The 18,723-nt window shown below is 33.0% G+C and overlaps 1 protein-coding gene across 3 annotated transcripts in view; it reads left to right on the top strand.

Annotated features, from left to right (window-relative positions):
* Positions 1-18,723, top strand: part of LOC114325816 (myosin-9) — a 99,722-nt gene that overhangs the window by 8,737 nt on the left and 72,262 nt on the right. For 2 of the 3 annotated variants that reach the window (XM_050654612.1, XM_028273977.2), the window contains exon 2: positions 10,663-10,749. In XM_050654612.1, the coding sequence (XP_050510569.1) occupies positions 10,663-10,749 (87 nt within the window). Of the gene's footprint in view, positions 1-10,662; positions 10,750-14,461; positions 14,683-18,723 lie in introns of those variants that run through there. The other variant, XM_028274048.2, reaches the window with a different exon arrangement.

The raw sequence follows: 18,723 nt of genomic DNA, 5'->3' as shown, positions 1-18,723 counted from the left end.
TGGTCGCTAATTAGGTTTCTTGATTGGTATAAACAAACTAGCTATGCATTTAAAGATATCTCATTTCTCTCTCTGTCTCTCTAGTTCCATCCCTACTTGTGAAGTATTGGGCGCTATTGCGTTTCTTGGTCAAAAGTGTAAGATTGCTCATTTCCTCCAGGTCAGAACACCTTCTTTCTTATTTATTCTATGAATAAACTGTGTACTAATAGTTCTTCCTTACAATTCTCTTCTATTTATTGCTCTATTTTTGACTTAGCCGCGTCTTAGTACAATTTTTTCGTACTCTCTCGTTTTAGTTCTTTTCAGTCCAGCTATTGTCTGGTCTTTCTCTCTTTCTTTTCCCCTCTGGTTGGCATTAAAGTGCTTCTCTCGCTATGTTGCTTTGATCTTTCCCCAAAATATGGCCAATCCATTTTCACATTTTTTCCTTGATTGTAGATGTTAGTTTGCTTTGTTCTTTCCTATGGTTTATATTAGTTATTCTGTTGGGCCATTATACGTATATTTTCAGGATCTTTTTTTTAAAGATTTATTTACAAAAATTTGCAGTTTTTTGTTGTAGTTTCGTCCTGTTTCCATGTTCTCCATAAAGTAGTTCACTTTTAATGCAACTATTAAAGATAATTTGACTAACCGTGATTCTATTAGGAATGTGTTACATTTACATCAGTAATATTACTCTCAGAATTAATCACATTTTTTATTAAACTAAATCCTTATTATCTGATTCCGGTTGGCGATTCTTAAAACGGTATAGGATTAAATGTCGTTGTACCATACTGCATACATTCTAGTTTCTAGAACCAGTACGAAGACCATTAAGGTCACAACTCCAAATCGGGATGAAGACTAGTTTATTTTCTGTCTGAAAAGATATTTATTCATTTATGACGGATTGATTTTTCGTCGGGTTAAGACGTTTTTAACATTACTTACTTTTTGCAAGACAATAAGAATGAACATCCGGTAGTATACGAAAATAAGCAAAAGTCAGATAAAACGAGATTTTATTATTTTTTGTGTTTATTTTATTTGATTTGGAAATGGATTTGGATTTGGAAACTCTCATTAATCCTTTTTTTTTATTTCCCTTTTTTTCTATTATTGGTGGATTTGTTATCTCATTCTCGTCATTTTTTGCTTCTTCCAAAAATTCATGTTCTGTGTGTTATACATCATCATTGTAAGAGTTTTCCGTCAGCAGTTTTTCTTTAGTGTTGCTGGTTATTGCTCCGTTTTTATTCCTGCACAGATTAGTTTTTGGTTTATATCCTTGTTTTATTTGTTTGATAAATTTATATGCCTTTCGTGTTTTGTCTTTCCTAATGTTTATTTCCACGTCCATTAATTTTTTGTTTATATGCTTTCTTTTCTTTTTGTTTAGTTTATCATCTATTCCTCTTTTGTTTTCAAATACCATTTTTCTTTCTGTAGTTCTTACTCCGTGGCATTACAACCCTTGTGTGGTTTAGTCGACTCGACAACATGCCTCCATTCTTCTTTGTCTTAAGCAACCTCTATCCAATTCTCCACGCCCATAGCTTCAGGTTTCCTGCTATATTATCTCGCCACCGGAGTCGAGGGCGTCCATGTGGTCTTCCTCCAGTTGGAACTTCTACCCATACCAGCCTTACAGTAGTTATTTCGTCAGAATGTCTTCTGAAGTATCCTTTCACCTAGTTCGTCTAGTCAAATATATTTTATATACGTCTTTCCATTCTTCAATTGCCGCTTTACTCCCATCATCAAACCATTGGTCATATTTACTTTCTTTAGTTCCTAGCATAGAGTTTGCTGAAGTTATTGTGGTTCTACTCATCAGATTCCATTAGTTTTCTAGTGTTCTCTCTTCATTTCGTTAATATTTAATCACCTTCCTCTTTATATCATCTTTAAATTTCGTTTGAGTTCCGGATCTTCAATATAGGTGGTTTAGAATTGAGCTAGATACCAAAAGCATAGAAACAAATGAGGGTGGCTTTTTTACCCAAACCTGGCAAAACCGGAGAGGAAAAAGCTAGGTTTCTTAGGCCGATAACTCTGATGTCGTTTATACTGAATATTCTAGAAAAATTACTTGATAGTCTCATTAGGAATGGTATATTGATTGAAAGTTCGATACATCAGAGACAGCATGCGTGTCGAGCAGGTCTTTTTACGGAAACAACACTGAACAATCTCGTACTTATAGAGAGTCTGGGAAACCAAGAGGGTATACTGGGTGCATTCGTCCATATAGAGGGAGCATTCGACAATATCTCGTACGAAGTAACCACAGTGGCAACTTGTCTAAAAGTAATAGACGAAACAAGCTGCAGATGGATAAACTGCATGCTGAGGAGCCCCATAATACACTCAATGTTAGTGGAGAATACGATGTCAACACAAGTAACCAGAGGCTGTCCACAGTGTTGTTTCCTCTCTTGTGGAATCTGGTTAAAGATGGACTGATAGCTAGACTTAGCAACGAGAGGCATCATGTCCTGAGCTATGCAGATAACCTAGTCATCTTAGCTCCCGGCACGGCAAATTTAAAGGACCTAAGGAGCTGTTTGAGTGCCAACCCTTCAGCTTCTGCGTTACACCTCACAAATTTCATGGTACAGTCAAAGATATAATGCTCTGACTCTAGTTACTTACTTAGTCCTAAGCCTTTCTACCTTTAGGTGTAAGGCTGGTGAAGTTGAGTTTGGCATTGTAGTCTCCATGCTTTCCGATCTTGCGTTAGGTTTCTTGCACTTTCCAATGTCAATCCCTTCTTCTCAACTTCTTTCCTGATTTCATCTACCCACATAACTCTTGGTCTTCCTCTTTTGTTTTTCCCCTGCACTCTCGTTTCGAACATTCGTTTTGTAAGCCTCTCGTTCGACATTCTACACACGTGCCCGAACCATCTAAGTTGTCCCTCCACTATTTTTTCATTGATTGGTTCTAGTTTTAGGTTTTGTCTAATTGTTTCGTTTCGTATTTTGTCTGTCCTCTTTCTGTTTGCTATTTTCCTCAGGAACCTCATTTCCATAACATTGACTCTGGATTTTTGTCTCCCCGTCAATGTCTATGTCTCGCTGCTATACATGATTGTTGGTCTAACTACTGATTTAACGACTGCCGTTTTTACTTTCTCCGGTATCTCTTTTTTCCCAAAAAATATTGTTTTCATAGCGTTAAATTAGCTTCCTGTTCGTCCCATTCTCTCGTTTATTTCCATGTTTTGTTTACCATTTGATTCGATTATTACTCCTAGGTGTTTAAAATATTCCACTTGCTCTAGTTGTTTCCCGTCTAATTCTATTACGTGTGTCTTCCTCGTATTTGAAATTATCATTGTTTTTGTTTTCTCTGTATTAATTTTCATATTTATGTTTGATAGTTCTTCTTCTAGGATTTCAAGATTGTTCTGTAAGTCTTCTCTGTTTTCTGCTATCAATACCATGTCGTCTGCAAATAGTAGCTCCGATAATTGAGTCCGTTTCATTTGCCAGTATCCTGATGTTAGTTTTCTTATTATTCTCTTGGTTTTCTTTATCGCTTCATCCAGTACCACTGAGAATAGCAGTGGACTCAGTACGCATCCCTGTTTGACTCCCTGACCCGTAGTAAATTCTCTGGATTCCTCGTTATTGGTTTTTACTGTATTTGTATTATTTTTGTACATATCCTCTATTACTTCTATTATGTGTCTGTCGACTCCCCTTTCTTTTAGTTTTTTCCATACGTCCTTTCTTCGGATTCTGTCAAACACCTTTTCCAGGTCAATGAAGCACATATGTACCTCTCTATTCTTCTTGATTACCTTCTCACTTACTTGTCTTAATGTGAATATTAGGTCTTGCTTGCTTCTATCCTTCCTGAATCCACACTGTGTGTCTTCCATAGTTGTTTCTATTTGGGTTTTTATTCTTGACTCTATTGTTCTTGCGAATACCTTCCCAGGGATACTTGCTATGGTGATACCTCGGTAATTATTACAGTTTCTCTTGTCTCCCTTTTTGTGTATTCGTAATATAGGGTCTTTCTTCCAGTCCTTTGGTAATTCTGCTCTATTTATGATATCATTCATTAGTTCTTTCATGCTATCCATTCCCTCTGTCCCCATGAATTTTATCATTCCGGGCTGATATCATCCTTGCTTCGTGCTTTGCCCAAGTTTACTCTTTCTATTGCTTACTCTAATTCCTCTCTTGTTATGGATTCCACTTGTTGTTCTTCATTCCTTTCTTGTATCTCCCCTATGTTGTCCGTGTCTGCACGAGTTAGCTCTTTGAAATTCTCTCCATCTTTCCATTATTTGTTTTTCTTCTGTTAGTACGTTTCCATTCTTTATATTCGGCATCGTGTGCTCTTTCTTTTGTCTGAGTTGTTTTAATGTACCGTAGAAGAGTTTTTGGTTTTCCCTATAATTTTTTGTCATTTTTTGTCCAAATCTCTCCCATGACCATTCTTTTCCTGCTTTCACCGCTATTTTAAACTTTTTCCTTTTTTCTTTATATGCCTCGTAATCTTCCGGGTGTTTTGTGCTTAGGTATCTCTTCCATTTGTCTTTCTTGTTCTTTATTTTCTCTCGTATTTCTTCCGTCCACCATTCCGTTCTCCTCATGTTAGTATTTGTATTTTCTATACTCTCTACTTCTATCCTCATTTTTCTTCTATATTTGTACTTTTTGCCCTACCTTTCAGAGTATTATCTAATTTTTCTTGGAATTTCTTCTTATATCTTTCCTCTTTTAATTTGTAACTTTTTATGTTTTCGTTTACTACCTTTCTTCTCTTTTCTTCTTTTTCCTCTATTGTTTTCATTCTCATTATTACTAGATGGTGGTCACTGCCAATCTCTGAGCCTCTTTTCACTTTCGTATCCTATACTTTTTTCCATTTATTGCTGCTTACCAAAAAGTAATCTATGATTGATTTTTCGTTTCTGCTGTCTTGTACTCTCGTGTATTTGTGTACTTCTTTATGTTTAAATTTTGTATTTGTTATAACTAGTTTGTTCTCCATACATATTTCTATTATTCTTTCACCATTTCTGTTTAGTATTTCTTCTCCTTCTTTTCCCATGCACTCCTCTATTCCGCTGTTGTTGTTTCCGACTCTAGCGTTTAGATCTCCCATTACAATTATGTTTTCTTCCCCATTATCAATTTGCATTTGGAGCTCCTCGAAAAATGTATCTTTCTCTTCTTTTCTTGCATCTTCATTTACTCCGTAGGCTGCTATTATTGTCCATATTTCTTCGTCCATCAGTTTCATTTTCACCGATAATATTCTCTGGTTAACATATGTTTCTTCTATAACGTGTTGTAGTCTATTCGGTGCAATTATTATCCCGACTCCTTCTTTTGCTCTCTCTTTTGTATCCGCTCCTACCCATAGTAACCAATATCCTTTGTGTATTTTATTAAGACCTTTTCCTTTCATCTTCGTTTCCGTTATTACTAGTATTTCTATTTTTTGTTTTATAATTTCTTCTACCAGTTCTTCCTCTTTTCCATTGATGCTTCTCACATTCCATGTTCCCATTTTATCTCTCCTTTTTTCTGCAATCTAGCTTTCCCCTTCTTCTTATTTTCATCCTTGTTTACCTGTGCATCATCTTTTTCCCTATCGCTTTTCCCATTCATTGCATTGGTCGTCATGGTTGTGTGTCCGGTCTCATTATTTTCTATTACCTTTTTGGAGTCCTTTCCCCGATATTTCTGTGAATTTGTATAATTTTCTCATTATTATGGTCCCATTTCCACTCCTTCCCATTAATCTCCAGTTTCATATATCCTATCTTCGTAGTATTACCTTTGTATTTTTCTTCTTTTGCCATTTTCCTAATTTTTGCTTGTATTTCCCTTTCCTTTCTTGTTAAATCTGATTCTATATACACCTTTTGTCCCTGTAGATTCTTCAGTTTTCCTTTGCTTTTTAGTACACTTAGCTTATCCGTTAGGTTTTTCATTTCTGCTACAAAGATTTGGTCTCCGATCTTCACCGCTCCTCTCAGTTTGACCTGTAATTTCAGATTTCTTCCTATGAAGTGTTCTACTGACTCCTTTACTGGTTTTCTGTCGTTAGGATCTAGGGTTAGGCCCTTTAATACTATATTATTTCTCTGTCTTTCTTTTTCCAATTGTTCTATTCTTTTGTTTGCCACTTTTAAACCTTCTTCCAATTTTTTTGTTTTTTCTTTTAGCTCCTTAATATATTCCATCGTTTCCTTTTGGTCTTTCTTGGTTCTTATTTCTGCTATCATTTCACCATTTTTCCACATAACTTCCCGCATCATTTTTATCATTTCTTCATTTGTGTCATTGCTTTTATTCGGTGTTCGTCTCGTCATGTTACTCTTTTCAAAACACAGTTCATCTCCTTTATATTTTTTATTCTTAGATTCTTCGTCGCTACTATATTCGTTCCTACTATTGGTTTCCTTTCGGATTGTTCCGCCACTGGCCATTTTAAATTAAATGTTAGATGTTATTCTCAGCACTAATATAAATATTATTATATACACGTTAAAGTTTATTTTTTATTTCGCACAAGTACACTTTTTAACATTAACGATTATCGATAACGATAGGTCTTTTAAAAACCGGTGTGTTTATTGTGATAGGATTCGATTCCGAAATTACCTTATCGCCAACAGACCGGTTGCACAACCTCTCGCTTCGCCTACCAATCTCGAATCTGACTCTAGTTACTTGACTTCAAATGTAGGGCTTTTCAAAAGTCCAAAATCATGAAAATTGCCAGAAGGAGCAAAGTAAGAAGTACCTAAAGAAAAGTCAACTCAAAATTATTTCATGACAAGATAAACAGATATACTTTCAGTAAGAGCAATAGTCAGTGAGATTCTAAGGCCACAAATTGTATATCCCAGTGGCGTGCTGGCCATATAAATAAATCGGTGCAATCACCGAGAGGCCGCGGCCTCTTGAGGCCGCTCAAATAGGTTTTCACAAAAATGTTTAGATATAATAAAAAAAATATTTTTTTAATTTCTAATCAGATGTTAATTTTGCTAATAATATTAATAAAACTTAAAAAAAATTAATTTAAAAAATAATAATTTTTTTTAAATTGTGAAATACAGCTTAAATGAATAAGACTCTATAGTCTATATACATAAATAGATTGCTACAGATAACATTATTTATTTTCATACATACAAGTATATTTATGGTTTTCCAATTTCCTTCAAACATGTAGTACTCTGTACTCTGCAGAATAAAAAATGGAAAAACGTCTTGCACATTTTTGAACGAATTATTGAAAGTATCGAAAAACGATTTGATCAAGACAAATCAAATCGTTTTATGATGATCTAAGCGCTCCACATCCTAGAAATTTTGATACAATAAAAAATGGTATACTGAAAAATTAAGAAATTTTTATCCTACCGTATTTGCGACTGCAATTAGAGAAGAACTCGTGGATTTCTCTGATAAATGGATTGTATTAAAAATAAGATTTTGCAAAATACATACTGAGATTATAGAATATCGAGTTAATGATGAATATGTTCAGTCTACAGAAAATATGAAGGATGATAATATGATATTATTAATCTAAGTGATAATGAATATGAAGTAACAAATGACAATGTTGATATCGTGAAAACTTCACCTCCGTGTGGTACTAAAAAGTGTAAAGATTGTATAGCTTGCTGTTACGCTGTTTTGCATAAGTACAACTTATATCAGTGTGCTGTGTGCTTATCCAAATTTAAATAGTATAATATAAAGCATATTAACTCTTTCAGTGACACCAGTATCTTGCAAAAAAAGCTTTTCAACATTGAAATACATAAAAAATCGGTTAAAAGTACTTTAACACAAGATCACTTTTATGCTAATGGCTATAGAAAAAGAAGCTTTGTATGAGCTTAAAAATGATGGAATAATCGACGTATTTGCTCAAAAATCTACTTTAATGCGGAAATTATTGATCAAGAGTCAAGTAATTATTTTATAAAATAATCGCAAAAGAATATTTAGATTATTGCGTTGTATTAACATATATAATACATAGTTGAAAAATTCTTAAAATTTTATTTTACTTTTATCTTAATTACATCAAATTTATATTATATTTATTCAGGAAAATATGGTTTCTGCATTACTGCATACAATATGGTCATACATGTCATTTATTATTTGTAAGATTATTATTATTCTTAAATTAAAAAATATAGCAAATTAAAAAAATCATTGAATTCGAAGTTTTATGTTTGATTCAAAAATAATTTATATTTTTGTTTTTTTTTGTTTTTTTAAATAACGAATAAAGCATCCTGATAATAGAAGGTAAAATGAGGATGGGAGGCCGCTTTTCTATAAAATCACCGGGCCGCTTGAAAAGTTCCAGCACGCCACTGGTATATCCTCGAGATCGATAATGGTAGCCTAAAATTTTCCTGATCCTCAATTCATCCCTGCTCGAACTCCGTTCTATATTACACAGCAAGTTACTTCGTTTTGCTTTCGTTTTGTTCACAGCATCTCGAAAAGGTTTTTTGATTATCGCACATTCCTTTGTCGCTCGATTGCGGAGTGCCAGACAGCCAATATTGGTTTCTGATTGAAGTTCAGAGGTCTGGAATGGCCAGTTTGAAAATATGTATAAAGTTGATATTTAAGAAAATATAGAATACGAGTCGGTTAGGTATTTTCAAAGAAAATAACGAATCGGTTTCTGTTTAGAAAGAGAAATCCAAATAATATAAAAAGATTTCTTACTGTTGCTGTTGCTCAATTTTTCTCTTATTTCAGGTTTCTTAGTTCTATTTATTAGAGTTTGTTTTGACTATATTATTTTTCGTATGAGCTTATTTTTATTATGACCAATAAATGATATAACTGACAATATTTTAAATTTTTAGCCTCCTTAACAAGATGTCCAAATTTCTCACTCAAAGTTCACTCACACGTATACAATTTTTAAGTTTATTTGTTACGGTTATTTTTTCGACGATAGAGTTCTTAGATATCGTGTAGATTGAGATTATTATCAACTTCCGTACTTTTAAATACTGTCTTAAAGAAAAAATGACCTTCCTTAAACTTAACCAATTCGTGATAAGGGTTTATCGCTATTTTTATTAAAAAACAAGTACGTAATCGTCCGTTTAAAAGTAACCATAAAAATATATTGTGACATGATATATAATTTTTTATTGTATGTTGTGTATGAATATTTAGTTAATATTTGAAATATTGTTTTTTTACATTGGGAAAAATCCCAGCTAAACTTGGCAGAGGCTCTACAGCTCCATTTGAAATGGTTAAATAGCATCTAAAAGCTACCGTTTTTTCCCACTCCTTAACACTTTGGAACTGGAAATGGAAAATAGGCTACAGGAAAACAATTTGGAAGTACTTCACCACCTGAGCCAATTGTTGGGAAGACATGAAGTAGTGGAGGAAAGCATCAAATTTGTTTCAAAATACTACTCTTTGGATGAGAAGTTACTTTTCGGCAAATTGAAAATTTTTCATAACATGAAAGAAATGAGAAACAAAACAATTGAAAAAAAATTGTCAGTTTTTGTGGTAAAGCCTCTAAAATATGTCTTGCCCATGACGTTTGAAATATTCAGGCTATTTTTTACGATACCACTAAACTCAGGTGGGTGTGAAAGGACCTTTTCATGCCTGAGAAGATTAAAAACCTACACCAGAAAAGTTAGCGGCCAGGAAGGAATGTCTGCATTGGGGCTTTTAGCCATTGAAAGGAAAATCCCAGTCGATATTAAAAGTGTCATTGATGTATTTAATATCCGGAAAAGGAGACTTCATTTAAGTTATATTTGAATCCATCACCTCTAAAACACATATTGTTTCTCTTATCTAACTAAAATACTATTGTAAATAAAAGTCTATTTTAAATATTTGAATTATTGTATTGAATCTATAAGATTTAGACCTGTAGCCAGTAGAATCCTAGGTTGATACACAAGGTTGGGGCAGATATTGTAAAAAATGAAAATCAGGATGTGTACAGCCAGTGTGTATAGTTAAAAAAAATAGTGTATAAATTGCGTTAAACCCTTCTATTTTGCATCAAAATTTACAAAAATTTCCCGGGGGAGGACCCCGGACCCCCCTTTCCCTTGGGGGTATTCCATACCTCCCAAATCCCACGGTAGGTTTTGCCACTCCAATGAAATTCGTGAAATGACGCCTATGGCAACAACAGATAAAACAGGATATTCAACATATTTGTTAAGCTCAACAGGTCTTGAAGGCCTAGGGCTTGACACATGTGTCCAAATGCTTTATAAAGATTTTAACGAAGAGAGTATATGACTCAGTATGACCACACAATGTGGTTATTTATTCTGTGGTATGACTAACAACTAAACTTGATTTTTATCAGCCCAAAGAACAGGCAGTGACGCTGCAGCTTTGAGACAAAGTGGCCTCCGACTTAGCCGGTGGTATCCAATAGACGCCATAGGCTGCGTACAGCGTGTATTGAAGACCACCGCCTTTAAAGTGCATAAAATCTCCATAAATTATGAACACAGCAAGCGTACTTGTATGTCATAATTTATGCCAAATATATTACGAATATCACTGTCAATCGATTGAAACTATAATCTACTTATATCGTTTTACCCACAGAAAGTTTTATATTTACAAATAATTTATTATAGTTTTTTATTTACAGTGCATAGGTCACAGATGCCTATTACCAAAGTGAAAACGAAGTCAAAGATTTCCATACAAGACCAACCAAAACGGGTGCAGTTTGTTAGTAAGTACAATATTGTTATTTATTTTAAACTAGCATTTGGGCATGTCACAGAACATAATCAATAAGTGAATTTATTCTTTAACAAAACGAATTTTTCGAACAGAATTATTAACGTTTACTTAACAATAAGAAAATAAAACTTTGACGAATTTATAAACACTGTGACGGTGGTAAGGATTGTTACGATTACTGATGGTAATAATTGCATCTTAAATCTGCAATGTATTTCACTATATTATGATTATAATAATAAATTCTCTTTTCTCTCTCTTAATACTTCCTTATTTCTGACTGCATGTTCTTCCATGATATTCTAAGCATTTGGCGCAGGCACCACATTTCAAAAACTTCAAGTTTGTTAATGGAGCTAGCCTTTAACGTCCATGCTTCCTTTCCATACAATAGAACAGGTTAACACTTTACCTTACCTTACTCCCTATTTTTATTGAGAAATCTTCCGTTTTGGAATTTTGAAAGACGCACCTAATATTGCTGTCTGGTTCTAATACAGATTTGCGAGAACTCTTATATCATTGGCATCCAATTTCAACTTTTGCAGATATTAAATATAATAAATTTTTTATGATTAGTTCGTGTTTTACTTTATCGAATGCTTTCTAATAATCGATAAAATAGGAAACAACATCCTTCCTTTGATCTAAACAAATCTGTATTAATTTTCGCATACTAAAGATCGCCTATCTCGTGCCAAGTCAATTTGTGAAATCAAACTGACTCCAGCCACTGACATATTCACAAGTGGCTAATTACACTTAGGCCCTTAGGCTATTAGCTAAGTAGATTCTTTCCCACCGCCCATTTCTAGAAAATCTTAGATTTTAGGAAGAAAAGAAGATAATATGACATTATAACATTTAAGAATACAAAAAAAATCAAACACGTTTACGATTCCATTAATCGTTCAAGAGTATGGACGTTGCGATTTGAAGTTGGTCAAGAGAGGTTCCATCCTCTGGACATTGCAACCTACATGGGATCAAGTTATATGTTGCCTGAAGTTAAATCCAGGAAGATTTTAAACATCCTATCAATTTAACAACATTATGTACATTTTTTATAAACGTTAAAACATTTAAAGGGTTTTTTTACCCTAATATCTTGGTGGCTCAGGCATTCTTCTTCTTCTTAAAGTGCCTATCCGTTCCGGATGTTGGCGATAATCATGGCTATCATGACTTTGTGTACCGCAGCGTGGAACAGTTCAGTGGTAGTGGTGTTATACCACTTTCGTAAATTTTGAAGCCAGGAAATGCGTTTTCTTCCCGGTCCGCTTTTACCATTTACCTTCCCTTGGAGAATCAGTTGGAGAAGGCCGTAACGTTCTTGATTTCTCATTACATGTCCTAGATATTCTAATTTTTTTTGTTTTGATGGTTATGAGAATTTCACACTCTTTCCCCATTCTACGCAGGACTTCCACATTAGTAATTCGGTCAACCCAGGATATACGTAAGATGCGCCTATAACATCACATTTCGAAAGCTTTGAGCCGATTCATAGATGCAACAGTTAGTGTCCACGCTTCCATTCCGTAGAGCAGAACTGTGAATATGTAGCTTTTCAACAGACGGTATTTTGTTTTTAATGATATGTATCTCGACTGTTAAAAATGGGTCTCATTCTAACGTATGCTACTTTCGCTTTTATTATTCAGTGTTTAATTTCTGTCGAGTGGTCCCATTGGCTATTTAAATTCGTACCCAGATATGTATATTGCTCAACTCTTTCGATATTCTGTTGGTTGACTGTAAGTTGAGCGTTTAATATTGGTTTTTTACTAATTGTCATAAATTTGGTCTTCTTTATATTAAGAGCTAGTCCATATCTGTTGCTGACTTCTGTTATACGATTTGTTAATATCTGTAAATCATTCAGATTATCGGCGAAAACTATGGTGTCATCTGCATATCAATCTAATGTTATTCAACCATTCACCATTTATTAATACTCCCTTCGCACAACCGTCGAAATGCCGAACAGGCATTCTAACCTGAAAAAACTTGATCATGGAATTGTAATTCCGAAAACGGCTATTTTGATGTAGCCCTTTTTAGGATTTTATACAGTATGTCCCTGTAATTAAGTTGTATCCATATGGAAAACTTTTTTATTATCAATTTTACGAAAAAAAGTTACTCTTCATAAAAAGCTCTGAATGGTCCAAAACCTAAGATTTAACCATCAAATATCAAATTTGTTGAATATTATACGACGTATGACAAAAAGTTTGAATTTCACTCAAGAGTAAAGTAGCTTTATGTTTCACAATATTGAAAATTGCTGTTATGAAAAGTTGTTTGGAATTAAAAACTATATTCTAGTATGCAATTACATCCTTCTAATTGAATTTTTTTTAATTATGGATAACTAACATTATTTTCAGTTATTTCAATTCAGATAACTCTTTTATTAATTTTACGAAAAAAAGTGATTCTTAATAAAAAGTTATGCATGGTCTAAAACCTAAAATACACGATCTTATGTCAAATTTTATACGAGGTATGTCAAATAATATGAATTTCGCTCAAGAGTAAAATACGCTTATTTTTCACAATATCTAAAATTGTTATTATGAAAAGTTATTTAGCATTAAAATAGTTATTTTCCTAACAAGTGCAGAAAGTCATTCTTTTCCGCACGCGACTGCAGTTTGCCGAACGACGCGAAGCGGGAGTTCGGCAAGCGGTCGAGTGCGGAAAAGAGACTTTCTGCAAGAGTTAGGAACATTATTTTTTCTAAGAGTCTTTAAAAAATTACCAAATCTTAATCAATTAATTTAATTAATATGAAAATACATACACAAATTAATTCTTTGACAAGGTTGTCAAAACCAAACTTTCAATATAATTAGTTAGCATGACGACGATCTTGGTTTCCATCACGATGATTCAAAACGACTGTTATAGGGCTTTTCATTCACAGTCATTTGTTTCGAGCTTCTGTCATCTGTCGTCTAATATTAAGATATCTACGTCATACGTCTTTGGTTTGTATCATTGGTAATACCAATAACGTATGACGTAGATATATTAATATTAGACGACAGATGACAGAAGCTCGAAACAAATGACAATCGATGAAAAGCCCTATTGTCTACCGATTTGACTTTCGAATATTATGTCAAAATAATTTTATTTCATCGAATTGTCGCGTTAATTTCATTAAAACAGGAACACAATAAGATATATTTGAAATAAATTAGTAAATAATATCTAAATATTAGTTTATTGCATGTATTATAATTACTTTAAGGCCATATTAACATATCTAAATTAACACGCGTGCGGAAAAGTAAAAACCGCGTGCGGAAAAGTAACACGCGTGCGGAAAAGTGAAACTTTCTAAACTAAAATGCGTGCGCGAAAGTAGACATTTTTGCACGCTCGTAGAAAAACAATGTTTCAGCCTGTAATTACATCCTTCTAATTGAAATATTCTGAACTATAAAGGCACTTTACTTTTGATCTAAATTTATCTTTTTTGACATACCTCGTTTAAAATTGATAGAATTTGATATAAGATGGTTGTATTTTAGGTTTTAGACCATCCAATAAAAAATCATCTTTAATTTATTTCATTTCAAAGTTCTGTACCTCTAAAAAAAACACCGTTTATTTTATTGTCGGTACTCTGTTGGTGGGCCAGTAGTCACTACCAAATTTAAACTTGTTACCGTTTCGCGCCCAGTACCAACTGTAACCTAACTTAAATTTAAACTGGCTGGCTTTTTCCGTTGTTTTTTATTCCACCGAAAACCGGCCGTAAGAACGAAACTCGAGACTCGAGACTGAGACATTCTTTGTTCGAATCTTCAAGAGTATTTTTAAAATTATTTGTGTGTATTGTCTTTGTGTCTTTTAAAAAGTATTTCTTCGTGTCTTCGAAACTTTAAAATAATGGAAATGGATAAAGGTAAGCTGCCCTTTTTATTTACAGATGTTTGTTTAGATGAAAGAAATAGTCTGTTTGGACCATTTTGGAATGAATCAAGGTAGGGGATGAACAAAGGATGGTGGAATTTTGTATCTAAATACTTTTTTCTGGAAATTCCATAATGTTATTAAACATGTTTAATATTTTTTTTTTAAATAATGAGTTTTTTTTGTAAATTACGCGAAATTTGGGGAAACAATTGACAAAAAAGTATTCTTTTATTTACATAAGAACTTTGCTTGATTCAAAATAACTGAGAAATATGTTTTTGCTTGGGAAATATATGTCGGTAAATTATAAATTATCATATTCGGGACATATTGTGGGTAGATCCAACCATTATTGTTTCCAATGATTCTTCGGATAGTTCGGTTATTAAATATGACCGATTTTCAAGGTAATTCACCTTAGAAACAATGAAAGGATTGTTCAAGTAATTGCATTATTTCTTTTCGGTTGGTGAATAGTGAATAAACTGAAAAGTTTAAACACCTACATCTTAAAAAAAGTGGTTTGCCTACTTGTGCAGACTTGTAAAATAACTGTCTATAGGTACTTATGCACTGAACACTGAACTCAAATTGGATCTCCTCCTACACATTGGATATTTTTGCCTAATAAGAAAAATATATCAATTAAGTAGTATAACAAAGTACAATGAACTTCCGATTCCTTTTTTAGATAGGTATAATTATTTATTGCAATAATTACAGTTTTCTTAACTGAAGTGAATAATAAATAATTTAGTTACCAAATAAAATGTATCACTATCCCTTTGAATCCGGTAGTTAGTAGGTACTAGTACTATATTAAGAGAAGAAATTTGTCCATCAGATCAGCAAATTATTTTGGTTTTTACTTTAAATTCTTTACATTAATATGGCTATTTTTCTGTACATAAAATTCCATCGTTTGTCCCAAAAAACTTAAGATGTGGTGATCTCAGAAGGGTATAGTTCGAGAAATTTATATTGTGAAACAGCTTTAAGGTCGGCAAAATTTGGTATTCTTTGTCAAAGATGTTTTAAGAGGCGGTTCGTTTGATGACATCTGTTTTTCACACCCACATAATCGGTCCCCTCAGACATTTACAAGTTTTACAAAACTTTTAGTTCAGTAGTATGTCTTACTGGAGTATAGGTGTGTGATTTAAAGCTCGATAATGGAGTGTAAAATGTTGTTTAATTTAAGATTAATTTATTAATTAATAATTAATTTTAGTACATACGATATGTCCTGCTTTAACGGTATATCTAAGTAAAAATAAATATTTTTAATTACATATTTAATCACAAGAAAAAACAACCAGCCTCCGAACTATATTAAAGGGGAACTAACAGGACTGACAAATCTGACCCATTTCACTGTATTGGTTACTTAAACTATATGTATGAAATACATGTACATATTTGTAAAATTAAGATCTCCCATCTCCCATTTTTATTAAGTATTCATTTTGACCAAGCTTCCCCATTTTTTTCTTTCCTCTTTCTTTTTATTTTCCTTTTATTACTCCCATTTCATTTTTCATTATTTCATCGAATGCCATGTCCACTTCCTCAGATTCTATCCCATCATTAATTCTCAAGTTTTCTGTGTTTCAAGTGTCTCAAGTTTTTAGGTTTTCTGTGGTTTTGTTCCATTTCCATTGCTCATCTCCTATAATTTTTAGTACCATTTGCAGGAGAAAGTTTGATGACATTACAATACAAGACACAAGAAATAAAGCATTTATGAAGGAGCAGAAAAAAGGGGAAGGAATATAAAATAATAGGTAGCTCTGAAGGCTTGATAGGCTACAAGGAAGATTACTTACTTATCCATGGCTTTTCACAGCATATTATGTTTGCTGCTTACTACATTCCAATCACCATTTTGTCCACATGTCTTATTCCAGTTTTTTGTGTTTAATCTATATACAGTCGGAAAAATGGAAGAATAGGGCTTTTCATTCACAGTCATTTGTTTCGAGCTTCTGTCATGTGTCACATAATATTAACATATCTACGTCATACGTTATTGGTATATACCTTGACACAAACCAAAGACGTATGACATAGATATATTAATATTATGTGACACATGACAGAAGCTCGAAACAAATGACAATCGATGAAAAGCCCTATACCCATGAACCATAGAGTTATATATTAGCATAGAGAGAGTGTCAGTCAAAGCGAAGTGACGACACCATCTTTTTTATTTGGATTAGTGCTGTTTCACTCTTACGCATAGTAAAGCTGCTACAGTTGTCCTCCTCTTCCGTGCCTATATTCACACTGAATGTCATCATAGATTTTCGATACAGTGTGTTAGAAAGAGATGCAGCAATCCAGTCCATGAGATCTTGTCGTCAGGAAGCGCGGAAGGTAGGCTCCCTCTATGTTAATATATACCTCTATGCCATGAACGATCGCATCAATCACTTATTTTGTATTTGCTGTCTTTTTTCAATAAATAACAAACGTTTGTTATAGAAAAAGACAGCAAATACAAAATAAGTGATTGATGTAATCGTTTATGGGTATTCTTTCATTTTTCCGACTGTAGTCTAAATGACGCTATGACATGCAAATTGGCCTAACCCACAACCCACAATTTTATCAAAACGCTTTTATTACACTAAAGTTATCGCTTATTTAAGAATTTTCAGATGTAGGGGTTAGGGCACTTTGCATCTTATAGCATCAAATAAGGTTGGTGACAGACAGCATTCTTGTCAAAGTCCTTTATCGACTTTAAATGGTTTTGAGTAGTTTTGTATTTTATTCATAAAGACTTTAAATAAGACTCTTCAATAAGACACTAAATATTCATTGTCTTCATAAAGTGTTTTTATGGTATTTATGTAAGTGTTATCTAGTGTGTGATTTTCCATTGCAACAGGTTTTGACTGGGACACTGTCATAGGTCTTTTGGAGGTCTATGAATACAATCTGCCATTCAACGATGAATGCTATTGTTTCTTCTGTGAGCTGTTTTATAGAAGATATATTGATCACTACATATGAGCATCCGAGACGAAAACCACCCTATTCTTCCGAAGTTCTGCAGCTGAAGCTATGAATAAAATAAGTCATAATAAAAGTTATTTAAAAATAAAATCAATCAGCAATGATTTTCAGTTTTCAATAGAAGTTAAGCTACGATTTTATCCCTTTTCACTATTTTGTACAGCTTCTTCTATTTGATTGAATGCCTCTAGCCTCTATCATTCATCTTCTGGACCTTGTGATTTTATCAACATCATCTAAAAACTCATGTATTTTTTTAAGCATTAACTGTGACCTAGTATTTGCACATTTTTATTATTGTTCCTCAAGTGTTGACTGTTGTTTTGTCTTCTATTATTTTTTTGAGCATGCTATTGAATAATTTACATGATAAGACATGTGCCTGACATAGTCCCCTTTTAAATATTTCTCTAAAGTTGATATTGCTCTTAATTTTATTCACGTAAAAATTGAATTAAAACATTTTTGGTGTTGACTCCTGAAATTGTCACTGGATATAAGGTTTCTTTATATTGAATTATGAGTATAGGTAATATTTAATCTTTGTGTAGTGGGGATTCAGGTATCAGTTAAAATTAAATTAACTTAAAAAAACAAGATCCCTAGATATCTTATATTATAAAATGAAAAATAATTTGAAGAGGCCCAAATACGGTGATTGTTTACAAATAGGTATATGTATTAGACCAAGATAGTAAAGGTTTTCATATAAGGCACTCTTTACAGGTATCAGAGTATTATCAGGTGATAACAATTTGTAATAAACAAAATACGCATAGGATTAAACATCATCTTTTACTTATAAACAATGTAAGATTTGATTAAATACTAAAGGCAAGGACCAGTAAATTATATGAAAAAGTGATACAATTTTAACAACAAATTAAAAAAATTATTTTTGGACAAGATTACAAGTATTCAGCTATAAAAATTTCTACATATTTACATTTTTGTAGTATATAATTTGTAATAAGTATTTTAAATGAGGTGTCACGTGATTTAATTT

The sequence above is a fragment of the Diabrotica virgifera genome, chromosome 1, assembly GCF_917563875.1.
Source record: "Diabrotica virgifera virgifera chromosome 1, PGI_DIABVI_V3a".
Classification (NCBI taxonomy): domain Eukaryota; kingdom Metazoa; phylum Arthropoda; class Insecta; order Coleoptera; family Chrysomelidae; genus Diabrotica; species Diabrotica virgifera.
Note: the sequence above shows the minus strand (reverse complement) of the source record. Positions and strands in the feature narration are given on the sequence as shown.